Source organism: Colletotrichum costaricense (genome assembly GCF_030867565.1).
Source record: "Colletotrichum costaricense strain IMI 309622 chromosome Unknown Scaffold_16.1, whole genome shotgun sequence".
NCBI lineage: Eukaryota > Fungi > Ascomycota > Sordariomycetes > Glomerellales > Glomerellaceae > Colletotrichum > Colletotrichum costaricense.
The window spans coordinates 1048777-1061203 of record NW_026848245.1 but is presented as its reverse complement, the minus strand read 5'-3'; the positions used below and the strand labels follow the sequence as shown (position 1 = coordinate 1061203).

General features: G+C 52.7%; 5 protein-coding genes across 5 annotated transcripts; 2 read left to right on the top strand and 3 right to left on the bottom strand.

Moving 5' to 3' along the window:
- Positions 1 to 328: 328 nt before the first annotated feature.
- Positions 329 to 1883, bottom strand: CCOS01_13161 (vacuolar protein sorting-associated protein 62; the record flags this gene model as incomplete). Its single annotated transcript, XM_060461307.1, has 4 exons — positions 329 to 947; positions 1003 to 1052; positions 1108 to 1652; positions 1742 to 1883. The coding sequence occupies 4 exons, from the start codon at positions 1881 to 1883 to the stop codon at positions 329 to 331; spliced, it is 1356 nt and encodes a 451-aa protein (XP_060308509.1).
- A 2461-nt stretch (positions 1884 to 4344) lies between these two features.
- Positions 4345 to 6909, top strand: CCOS01_13160 (uncharacterized protein; the record flags this gene model as incomplete). The annotated part of the gene is made up of 9 exons (XM_060461306.1): positions 4345 to 4382; positions 4463 to 4820; positions 4977 to 5137; positions 5201 to 5335; positions 5401 to 5522; positions 5636 to 6028; positions 6093 to 6287; positions 6347 to 6439; positions 6503 to 6909. The coding sequence occupies 9 exons, from the start codon at positions 4345 to 4347 to the stop codon at positions 6907 to 6909; spliced, it is 1902 nt and encodes a 633-aa protein (XP_060308508.1).
- Positions 6910 to 7175: 266 nt separating this feature from the next.
- On the bottom strand, positions 7176 to 9184 carry CCOS01_13159 (major facilitator superfamily transporter; the record flags this gene model as incomplete). The annotated part of the gene is made up of 6 exons (XM_060461305.1): positions 7176 to 7864; positions 7941 to 8133; positions 8184 to 8282; positions 8352 to 8713; positions 8788 to 8988; positions 9070 to 9184. The coding sequence occupies 6 exons, from the start codon at positions 9182 to 9184 to the stop codon at positions 7176 to 7178; spliced, it is 1659 nt and encodes a 552-aa protein (XP_060308507.1).
- A 602-nt stretch (positions 9185 to 9786) lies between these two features.
- Positions 9787 to 10107, top strand: CCOS01_13158 (uncharacterized protein; the record flags this gene model as incomplete). Its single annotated transcript, XM_060461304.1, has 1 exon — positions 9787 to 10107. One exon carries the CDS (start codon positions 9787 to 9789, stop codon positions 10105 to 10107), a length of 321 nt encoding a protein of 106 aa, XP_060308506.1.
- Positions 10108 to 10589: 482 nt separating this feature from the next.
- Positions 10590 to 12374, bottom strand: CCOS01_13157 (uncharacterized protein; the record flags this gene model as incomplete). The annotated part of the gene is made up of 1 exon (XM_060461303.1): positions 10590 to 12374. One exon carries the CDS (start codon positions 12372 to 12374, stop codon positions 10590 to 10592), a length of 1785 nt encoding a protein of 594 aa, XP_060308505.1.
- Between the last annotated feature and the right edge of the window lie 53 nt (positions 12375 to 12427).

Here is a 12427-nt window from a genome sequence, read left to right as displayed (position 1 = left end):
CCGACAACATGACATGAAGCAACATGACTTTCAATCAACTGACCCTCCATCGCCCACAGAACCGAACAGATCAAACTCAACATTTACTGCGCGGATACAAATACCTTGCCTAGTTGGAACCAACAGTAGTCACACTTCTAATTGTGTAGGGCTGGAGCCTATGGGATACGCGGGCGACAGGCAACAGCGGCAGCTAGCATACCCAATTTCTACGACCCAATATGATATTCTTCACCAGATTTACAATGGAATCCATTCTGAATTGAAGTGAGAGTTTCCCTTAGTGTTTCAAATTTCTCTCGGTCAATGTCGAATCGGCCTATATGTCTTAATGTTTCTTAACAAGTTTTCGCGGTTTATCCACATCTTCCTCGTCAGACGAAGAAAGCAATGCTTCATCTTCCAGAGCCCAGTCGTCTAGTGGTATATCCTCCGCCTGTAACCTCGTATACTTCCTGTTTCTATACTTCTTCACAGCCACGACTGCCCCAATGACAGCTCCCGATAGCACTGCGATGATCAACCCCATGAAGACCCATCTCCTCCATCCTCTTAAACAACACGGGTACAAGGACATGTAAATTCCGACTCCCCATTCCATCCATCCCATTTTGCGCCTCTGGTCTGGCTTTAGGCCTTTTCTGACGAGATGCTTGTGTCGTGGGCCAGTTGGGCCAGACTCAATCCTCTTAAGTCCGAACTTCGGGACGATTTCCTGGCGGGGATCGGAAGCTGGGTACGCTATGTCTCCCCATCGGCCGGAGTAGTAGAAGAAGGATGTCAAATTCGAGGAAGGTGGTGGAGCTGGGGATGACTTGGCTGGTGGATCTAGTCTGGTGACTGTGAAGGATTCTTTATCGAAGTGGTAGAAATATGCTGAGAGAATGGGGTCCCATCTTCTTCCTTCGTCGCAGTAGTCGACCAAGACAGAGTTGTGTATTTGATTCCTAATTCATGGGTTAGTCTAGTCCTTGTGTTCACTTAAGAAAACACAAAACTTACCCCCTGGTTGGATAATTGGCATGCGATCCGCGTGCGCTATACACAATAGGCTTTCCAAAGTTAGCATATCTCCTTGTCATTGACTGAGAGACTAGGGCCACTAACCCTCCCGTCGGTCTTTGTGAGAGCCGAATCGTCCCACTTGAAAGAGGCGCCATCGACGTGCTGACTGTAGTAGATTCCTGTCGGTTTCCCATCCCTGAAGCGAATCATGTTATGCTCCCAGTCCCCAACATGATCACCGAAGTGCATCCCTGACTGCGCCTTCTCGCCCTTGACCATCCGGTTGAATGGTTCTAAAACTTGGCTGATGTTCATGCCCTCGTTGAATGAGTAGAAGTAGAAGTAAAAAGCATCCAGGTCTCGCTCTCCCTTCTCGACGAGAACCACAACGCATGGTGTGGCATTGCTGATCCTGCCATCGGCGTCGGGAGTGGCACCATGAATCCATTCCGGGTAGCTCAGTGGATCATCCTTCGAGGTGAGAGCTACTTCGTCTCCAAACTTGTTGAGTGACTCCAAGTTGTCCAGGTCGAGAGTTGGGATATCCGGAATAGTCTTTCCGTCTAGTGCCGGGGAAGTGTGTTGGATGTGCGTCAAGAGGTCGCTAGGCATGTATGGGTCGTCAGAGTGAAGCCAGATGAGAGGCGCTACATGTCATATTAGATCTCTCTCGAACTCGAACGCCAACCATAGCTTTCAAGGTAATATGCCAGCATCGAATACCTGACTGACTTACCGTGCTGGATGACGTAATCGGGACACCGGAGATCCGCGCCGATCGCCGGCCCGGCGACAGTGGAGCATATCAAGAAGCCGATGAGGAGACAGATTCGCTGCGTTGAGAATGCCTGCTTGAAAGCAGGCGCTGAAGCAGCCATCTCATACACAACTTCTTGAATAGTGACGGAGAATTTTGGAGGAGATGTGCAGTTGTTAATCGCAAAACTCAAAAGTGTCAGACATCCTGTGCTTATTCAGCAAATGCGTGCATGCACGCCATCGAAGGCAGCAACAGCATTGGGCGGGAACCTCGGGATCCGGGAGCTGCCCGGAAGGTTCGGAGTGGAGCCAAGCGCTGCAGGCCCCTCCTTTGCTATGTCCGTCTTGATATCCGTCCAAACGTTTATTCCCCACTATGGATGCTCTTACTACGCATCACGGATTCCCGCGGCTTTTGGTTCCGGGGACGAGCAATTTGGCGGGGGGTTAGTGGGGTGATGTCACGTAAAAACATTCCTCTTCTCTTCTTTTTTCGAATTTTAACTCATGATCGTTCTGCGGGTGGTCTCTGGCGGGTATTGCCGTTGAACAGAGAACATGAAATGTTTAAATCCTAAGCTTTGATGCATCAAGATCGCTTGGCGCTTGAGGCAATTCCGAGGTGCCCGTTGTTATTGGCTTGCGAGTCCTTTGGCTTTCTTATACTCTTGCGATGCGAGTACGGGTATCAGAATTCACGTCTTCATCGGCTCAAGCATCCATTAAGCAGGTTCATTGCCCTCAAATGGGTCCTCCTGTCGCATGGACATACTCATTGACTCATGTAGTCGGCGATGTCGTTTTCGTTAATCTTTTTCGTTAATCTCAATCTACTTGTCAATGTGCATACATATGAATGCTAGACAGGAGGCTATTCAGTCCATACTCCAGGTAGAGCAGACTTTTCGGTATCGCTAGTTTCGCGGTACAGTACTTGTCATTATAGGCGGCTCTCGAAATATACGGAATGGTTTCTCAGATCTATGAGAGCGTAGCAGCTGTACTTGTCGTATTGATACAAAAGTTAGATCTAAGTTAACTTAGCTTCCCGGCCGGGAACCTTGAAAGGTTGTAAAGACGACAATGAAGTTGAACTAATCTTTACCGAGACCGAAGGTCTAAAAAGGTGGTAGTAGAGAATTGCTGCCGAATGTTTCATCCGATCACACAGAATAAGATGAAGACTTGCAAATCGGCGAATTGTGTATGTCGATCAATTGTTCCTAGAATCTAGCTGCCGTCTGGGTAATGGTGCCTGGCAAGTGTACATCGATAAGCTTTGGATTATCCAGGATCTTCCACTTTCACACTTGCCTATTTTCCTTCAATCAGGTAGTTCTTCTAGGTGGTATTGAATTCCAGATGGCTCAGTACTTATTCAAAAATCATTTCCTACCAAACTGCAAAGGACTTCACATCGCTGTGTGCCATGCGCTTTCGGCATGTGGGGTGATACAGGCTGCGAGATCCTGCCGTGCAAATCTCATTATAAGAAACCAAAAGGATGGAGCTTGCTGGTGCTATTGAGGCGGAGATCGCCGTCCATCACCCAACCCTACCGAGTTCAGCCTTGGCAAACTTGTAGCGTGTTTGTCTGGCTTGTCTCACCCATCCCAGGCTGACTGACAGTAATATCAAACAAGGGACTTTGGTGCGTGCGGTCAGATCCCGGGGCGTCCCCAGATTCGACCCCGGTCTTACAAGGCGTCTTCGCGGAGGGTGCGCCACATACGTTTGCTCAAAGTTCCAACGTGGTAGCAACCGTCATCCCACTCCCACCATCCCTCGCAGAACAAAAGGATCGACACATTATTGGCTGAAGAGAGCTCCCCAAACATTTTTGCTCAATTGACATTCCGGTACTTTGTCGCAGGCCAAGCTTCTCTAAGCTTTTTGCGCCATGGGAGGAAGAGACATCCTCCCCTCCTGTGCCACGCGACCAACGAGAGCAAGGTGAACTACCCCCTCAATGGCCAGACAGACAGGCCATTGCAGCTTTTTACAGCATAAGCTGCATGAAATAGCCTGTCACGCCAGTAGTGACCCCGCATAGAATCGAAGGGAGCTGTAGCAGCATTAGGCCGATTCGGGGCGCTCGCATATCACTACCCTAAGATCAGAGGCGTCGAGAGTCTACCTGATGGCCTAGCTATCCAGGCTTTGTTTCAATGACTTCGCTTCACTGGTCTGCCTCGGTGGCCGGGATGCAATGTGAGATGTTGCCATGATGTACAACTCATACGACCATGCCCGCTCATCACCCTCCCTCCTGAAAGTATGCCCTCCAGCCGTCCCCTTGCTCCCACCAACCCAACCAACACCCCGGCTATGTGCTCAGCCGACGCCCGCTACTTTGAAGTACATGTTGGTGATGAGACAGGGTGATTCAGATGACAGGGACGGCCCCTCAGACGTTGGACGGGTAATTCTGGATATTTAATCTGAACCCCCCTCCCTTCGGACGGCTTGAAGCTATCGAGCGGCACGGTGCAACCGCGTCACTCACGGCAGCCACTTTCTCGAGCGCACAGCTTCATTCCAGCCTTGCACAGGAATTCTCCATCGTGAACCACGTCCATCATGGCGGAACCAGAGAAGAGGATCGAGACGGACTCGCCGTACGTAGCCCCCAGCCCAATATCCCCAGCCACCATTCCCGCGTCAAGTTCCTCTGGGACGCAACTTACACAAACCCTAGGATCCACAAAGACGGCGTCGAGCACCACGACGAACGCAAAAAGTCCATCGCGGAACTCACCCAGAATCTCGAGGGCGAGATCAAGAACCCCCTCAAAGGCATCCCCAAAGCACAACTCCTCGAGCAGGTGACAGCATACCACAAAAAACACGACCTTCCCGAAGACATCCTTCCGCTGCTGAAAAAGGGCGCCCTCGTCGCTCAGAACCCAGCACTCTTCGAATCCATCGAGGAGCTCGACGAAGCCGAGAGGGACGCGCTGTGCCAGGAGGTTACGCACCGGTGGAAGCACCCCTGGGCTCTGTATTACACCATCATTCTCAATTCTATCGCGGCGGCTATTCAGGGATGGGATCAGGTAAGCCAAGCAATGGTCGAATCCTTCGCGCACCCCCTCACCATGTCATGTCCATCTTCTTCCCCTCTTAGTATTATCCACCTTTTCCCGCTCGGGTTCCCCGCAAATTCCGCATGATCTCCCGGGAGCTTAGCTTTCCTAACGGCGCTGCACCAGACCGGGTCCAATGGCGCCAATTTGTCGTTTCCCACTGCGCTCGGCATCCCTGACACGGCGGGTTCGTCCTGCGGGCCGGTCGCCAACGAGGGCGATTGCGCGAAGAATAGCTGGATTATCGGACTTGTGAATTCCATGCCCTACATCACGATCTGCCTATTGTGAGTATTGACCTGTTCCGAATACCTAGACGAGTGAGAGATGTGCTGACTGATTGCGAACAGCGCTGGCTGGATCTCGGATCCTCTTAATGATCTCCTCGGTCGACGAGGTGTCATCTTCATCGCTGCCATCTTCTCGTTGCTCGCGCCCTTTGGCATGGCTTTGTCGCAGACGTGGGGACAGCTCGCAGCTTGCAGGTAAGGAAAAACCCCCCAGATTAACGCTCACCAGCGACATCGTGATGCTCACGGATCCTGCACAGAATGTTGCTTGGCCTAGGCATGGGCTTGAAAGAAGTCACAGTCCCCGTCTTCTCCGCCGAGAACTCCCCCACTCTTATCCGTGGCGGCTTGGTAATGTCTTGGCAGGTCTGGACTGCGTTCGGTGAGCCTCAACAGTCCCCCCCTCCCAAGCAACACCAAGAAATCTTGACTCTCGCCGATCTCTTGGTAGTTCTCTTGGCGAACTACCACTCAGAAATGCTAATCATTTCTAAGGTATCTTCCTTGGCACATGCGCCAACCTCATCGTCGGTAAGACGGGCGACATTGCTTGGCGCCTCCAATTCGGCTCCGCCTTCATCCCAGCCGTCCCGCTCGTCATCGGCACTTACTTCTGCCCCGAGTCTCCTCGATGGTACCTCAAGAAGGGCAGGCACCTCAAGGCATGGGGATCGCTGAAGCGTCTGCGCAATACGGAGCTTCAGGCTGCGAGGGATCTGTACTACATCCACTCGCTTCTGGAGTACGAGGAGACTATGATCAAGGAGTCTGGGCTCAAGGTCACGAGTAACATGTTTACGCGCTTTGTCGAACTGTTCACGATTGCTCGAATTAGGCGCGCGACGTGGGCTTCTGGTATTGTTATGATTGCGCAGCAGATGTGTGGAAGTAGGTACCATCCAAAAACAGCTATGTCTTAGGAGCCGTGGGCGGGACTAACATGCTTTTCTAGTCAACATCATCTCGTTCTACAGCGCGACCATCTTCAAGCAGAGTGGTATCAGCGACTATACCGCACTCTGGGCCAGTTTTGGCTTCGGGTTGATCAACTTCACCTTCGCCTGGCCTGCTGTATGGACGATTGATACGTTTGGTCGAAGAACTCTCCTGCTATTCACATTCCCAAACATGTTCTGGACCCTGCTCAGTACGTCGTGTCTTCATGCTAACAAGATATTGCATATGATTGCTAACATGGCCGTGTAGCTGCTGGACTCTGCTATCTAATCAGCGATAGTACCGCCCGCATCGCCGCAGTGGCGACCTTCGTCTACCTCTTTGCAGCATTCTATTCCCCAGGTAAGCAATGTTCAGATCTCACCATTGCTGAATCGTACGAAGCCTACTAACGCCTCAAAACAGGCGAGGGTCCCGTCCCCTTCATGTACTCCGCCGAAGTGTTCCCCCTCTCCCACCGCGAAATCGGCATGTCCTGGGCCGTGGCAACCAACAACTTCTGGGCGTCCGTGCTCTCCCTCACCTTGCCGCGCATGCTGATCGCCATGACGTCCACCGGTGTGTTTTGCTTCTACGCGGGTCTGAACCTCGTCGCCCTCGCGCTCATCTTCCTGTTCGTGCCGGAGACGAAGCAAAAGTCGCTCGAGGAGCTTGATTACGTCTTTGGCGTGCCGGAGCGGACGCACGCAGCGTATCAGGTCAAGACCGTATTGCCTTGGTGGATTAAGAGGTGGATTTTCCAGAAGAAGGGAGCGAAGTGTCCTGATTTGTATCATGATGAGAATTCGGAGGGAGTACCTCGTGGGGAGTAAGATGTTGTGAAGCGAGGGGTCTGGTGCTGTTATCATCAGCTGGATGCTGGGTATGTTGATGTCTACGATTGTGGGTCGATTGTGGGTTCGTGAGCGTGACAGACGTGGTTGTGTCTGCTAGACATCACCCGAGGGGCGATCGCGTAAGGAAGTAATATTGGTGAACGTCTATCATGTCTTCGTTGGTATTCTTTAGTGGGATTCGTACTATACCCTTCGTTACCGATTCTCTACTTTCTTTCCTTAATATGATCTCATTATCATCTCTATGACTTGAATGAAAATGGACTGTATTCCACCCAAAGGTATTCTAGAGTGTGTAACGGAACTGCGGGTTCGATGTTAGCAAAGAGACTACAACGAATCATACCAGGTGTACTCACATAAGGGTTCTCGAAATCGGTGTAATCCTGCTCCCCAAGCTCCTTACCCCTCTTCTCTCTCTCCTCCACAGTCAACCCATCAACAGCCATAGCAGCATCTCTCTGCTTATTCCTCCTCACCAACACAAACCGCCACGTCAAAATCAACGCAAACTGAATTCCAAAGCAGATCGCGCACCCAATCGTTCCAGGGGTGTACTTTGGCGCATCCTGCGCCTTGAAGATCTGGCTGCCGACCATGTTACCCACGCAGTACCCGACAAAGGTGAAGCTGGACGTCATGGTGCGCTTGGTGCGGCCGGCAATATTGCTCGGGATCAGGGTCCAGGCGAGGAAGAGGCCGAGGACGAAGGGCACGGTGATGAAGTAGCAGCCCCATTTGGTCCACTTGATTGCTGGGTCATTGGGGAGGAGGGACATGCCGAGGAAGCCTGCGAAGGGGGGCAGGACGGAGGTTGCCATGATCCAGAGGCGGAGGTTGGCTTTTTTGCTGGTGAGGAGGCCGACGCAGATAAAGATTATGACGGACATTACGGATCGGGGGATGTCGATGAGGATGGTTTGGAGGTTGTCTGGAGAGGAGCTTGTGTTAGTGTGGAACTTGATATGAAGCAGATTGAATGATGAAGGCTTGATGAAAGGTCATACTGAAGCCAAAAGAAGTCATGATGATGCTGCCAAAGGTGGTGAGACCGCCGTTGGGGACGGAGCTCAGGAAGGCATTCACGCCGGCGAACCAGAAGATGGGATCGCGACAGCATTCGCCGACCTGCTTCCACTTCCACCCCTTGATTGCGGTGCGATCGTGACCGGTATTGTTGGAGATGATGCGCGCGCTCGCCTAGGAGAAATCAGTTTGGGGTTTGTTACGAGATACGACGGGTTTCTTACCATGTCCTTCTCAGCCTGCGTCAACCACCTCACTTCGGACGGCGTACCAAGGAGGAACAGGCAAAGACAGCCAATGGCAGTCGTCAAGCTACCCAAGAACTAAAATGCATGTTAGCAATGCGATCCCCAGCCGTCATTGAGAGGTGCACCAGGCCTCGAGCAACTCACAAAAGAAATATACCTCCACGGCTGAGCCCCCTCCTTATGCTGCGTCGACGCGCCGATAGCGTACATGATGAGCGAGGCAATGACTCCAAACCCAGCATTCGCGCTCTGAAAGACGAGAGACCTTGAGGCGTGCTCGCGCGTCTTGTACCACGTGCCGACCAGCAACATAAAGCCGGGCGAGATGCAGCACTCGAACGCGCCCTGCAGCGCGCGGAGAACAATGAGGTGGGTGAAGTTCTGGGCGAAGCCGATGCAGAGGACGATGATGCCCCAGCAGATCATGTAGACGGAGAGGGTGCGGCCCATTTTGTAGCGCTGGAGGACGATGTTGCTTGGGAATTCGAAGCACATGTATGTGATGTCTGGATTGTGAAGAGGGTTCAGTCAGGATTATGATGCTGGAGGAGGGAAAGACGCGATGTGTGATGGAACGTACAGAAGATTGTTGTGAGCCAGCTGTATTCCTGGCCCTTGAGTCCTGTGTCTTGACGAAGACCAAAGATAGCCTGGGTGCCGAGCGCCGTCTTGTCGGTTTGCTGGATGCCGTAGCATATCCACATGAGGGGGAGGAGGTACTTGTCGACCTTTCTCTTGAGCTTGTGGTATTCCTCCTTTGTGTACTGGCCTTCCACGGCGACTGTGTTACTATTGTTAGCATCAGAGGTCTTTCGGCCTGCGATATAGCCTGTCTTCAGCGACAGAAAGATGTAAATCTCACCGAGGTCGGTCTCGCCATTGCGCTCGCTGGTGGTGTCGGATTGATCCTGGTCCGAGACGATGGCGATATTCTTCTCATCCACGGCGGGAGCCTCGATGTCTTGGGGAGTAGACATGTTCGCGATGGTTCACCAGGGAGAGAACCTCGAGGTTGAAGAGGCAGGAGGGAAAGGTTTAGAGTTCACTATGGATCTCAACGAGGCGATCAAGGCTCCTTTCACATTGACTTGCCTGCTGCAACCTAAGAGATGGCCATAGCTTGTCGACCTATGGAGGAACGAATGTTATATGAGTATCAATACGACGGTGCTATTGCGTGTGTGTGTGTAGTAGATACGGATATCGGCTGTCAATATCGACTGCCGAAGTGCAACGTAACCCCCCTCCCTGAGTTCCCTCCAGTCGAAGAGTCGAGATAAGGATTCCCGCGGAGAGGGTCAGAGGGCAGAGCGAGGTAGGGAGAGAAGAAGATCTAGAGGGTCGATCGCTTCCATTGAGCGCAAAATAGCCGATCGCGTGGCTAATCCTGGTGGGAACTACCGCAGCACGGCAACCAACATGGAAAGTGACAAGGTGATTTGATGCAAGATGGCCCTGTGATTCCGCATCGAACGATGGGAAGCGTGGGTCTGTGGAAGCAGTTTGTATTTGCCCAATTACATCCTTAACATCTCATCGAAATAGACTGTACGTTTTACTAACGACAGATAAGACACCAATGAAGAGAAAGATATCTCTAAGGATGAAGAGGTTGGAGGCGAAAAGATTACCGTCGCGTCGGGTAATGATACTCGAGGCTGGAGGGGCGAGAGCGAGACATAGCAGGGATGTGGCTATGATGTTCCATCGAACACGCCGCGAAGCCGCGTCGCATGTTTGCCGACGAGCTGACGACCCGGAAAGGATGTTGATAGGAGGAGGGGGTGGTGGTCAAGAAGTTGAGATGCGGGATGATAAGGTGGGAGAGGGACAGGGCGGGGCCAAGCCCGATGTTAGTGTTCCCCCTTGCCGGCGAATCGTCCGAAAGGCCGGATCTTGAACTTTGGTTGATATAACGCGCCCCTGTGCCTCGCTGCAAAGAAAGTTGCCCAAGAGGCCAAGAGATCCAAACGGCTTGGTCAACGTACGGATCTTTTCCGGGTGTTAAGGTATTCACATGTATTGGGACGGAGTTTTTGATATCCGTCCCCTGCTATTCCCTGAATCCCTGAATTCCCGAATCTCCCAACGGGAGGCGGGGGAAGCCGGGGTTGTCTTATCTTACCTATCTTACCCCAAACGCGAGCAAGGGGAGGGGGAGAGGAGCCGAATGATAACAGATTATGGTCAGATTCCGTGCTCTGTTTGCAGCCGGAGACCGAGATACCATGGTAAAAGGTTAAGTCATTGTTCTGTTTGTCTGAATTAGCCTATCCAGGTTTGGGCCTCAGTCGGATGCTGTTATTGGTCAGGGCAGGTGAATTTCAAGATCTTGTGATTCTATAGATGCCTTGCTATGCATTTGTCGTCCCTGTTGATGCTCTACACAGCCTTGGAGGCACGCGACTTGTTATCGCGATGGCGCCTCTCCTTGGCCGCTGATTTCCTGCGCTTCATCCACGACTGGTTGAGGTCTCTCCGGTTCTCCCAGAACCACTTTTGAAAGTCGCCTCCGGGCCCGCTGCTGCCCTCGGGGTCGGCGTTTCGCTCCGCATTCAACGTCGCCTCAATCTCCTCGCGGGTCTCTTCGTCGTCCTCCTCATCCTCTTCGCCGTCGTGACCGATAGCCCAGAATGGTTTCGTGTGGTTGGGGTGCGCTGTGTCGGGCGTGGGTGCAGCACTTCTAACGTTGCGCCACTCGACGTCTTGTGCGGTGAACGGGGTCATGGGCATTTGGCTGGATGCTGCAACATCCACGTCTTCTTCGATGTCATCGCCGCCGCCACCGAAGAAGCTGAAAGGTTGAGCTTCTTCGGCGGGCTGGGTAGTCTCCTTACCGTCCTGCTTTGGGCGCTTGTAGAGAGCTTCCAAGGGATGAACTTGGGCCGGGGTCGATGGTGGTATCTTGATGGTAAGACTGGCGTTGGAAGCCGCGGATCTGGGCCGCGATGCTTCGGCGGCTTTGATTGCAGATAGCGGACTGTCAAAGTTGGCAGGGACAGAAGTCTTGGTAGTTTCGACTACCATCTCTTCGTCCGAGTCGGAGCTATCATCGTCGTCTGACGATGATAAATCGCTGCTACTGTCTTCATCACCTGCAGCCTTTGGCGTTTGCTTTGCAGGTGTCACCGGCGCCGACTTAACAATTTGTGTAGCCTTGACCTTTTCCGTGACATTGGCCGGCTCTGGCTCCCCATCTGAGTTCTCGTCGGAAGAAGTATCCTCGTCAGATGAACTGCCGCTACTGCTTGTAGTATCGTCGTCCACGGGTGGAGGCGTGGGAGCCTTGACCTTCTTTGGTGGCTTGGGACTCTTGGATTCGGGGACAGGTGCCGTGGCTGTTCTCCTAGTCTTGGATGATTCGATCAGGTTCCCTTGGGTGTCAACCCATCCTTTTCCTTCAACAAACTCGGTTGTGAGGTTCTCGGTCGGCGCAGGCTTGGCGGTCTTGAGGAAGGTAGGGAACTTTGTCGTCTTCTCGAATTCGTGGATGACAACCTCCTTGGCCTTCTTCCTGCGTTTCTTGCGATCGCCCTCGTCCTCGGGATCGGTAGCCGCCGGGAGCTGCTTAGATGGCAGCTTTGTCTTGAGCAGACATTCCTCCCTGTCTGTGTACTTTGAGCGCTCTTCGCGCTTCTTTGTCTTGTCCTTCTTTTCCTTCTTCTCTCCCTTTTCCTTTTTGCTCTTCTTCTCCCTTATCTTGGCCTCCTCGGGAACGGTCCAACCCCGCTTGACCTTGCGATCGCGAAGCTCGACGCCCTCGAGCACATTCTCATCACGCTTCTGCCTCTTCCTCTCCTCCTTTTCCTTGGACGACTTCTTTCGCTTCTTGCCAGTCTCTTCGCTCTCAGCCACTGGCATGTAGTCCTCGGCGGGGCGGGCCTTATCGATGCGCATCTTGGAGCCCTTCAGCACAGCGCCGTTCAGCCTCTTCTTGATCTTCTCAGCGTCCGCCTCGGGCACGTCGACGAAGCCGTAGCGCTTGTCGGGGAAGGTTTCAATGGTGTGGAAGGAGATGTTTCGGGCGTTTGGCAAGATCGCAGCTGGGATGACGAGTTTCAAGAGGTCCTGGTCGAAAGGAGAGATGTGCAACCTCGTGTAGGCGCTGCTGGTGTCGGAAGGCCCAGCAGGATCAGAAGCAGTCGGAGCAGCACTCGGGGGCATCATTAGATATTACCGCACCGCAAGAAGAGGGAGCCGCGAAGGAGCAAACGTTGGAC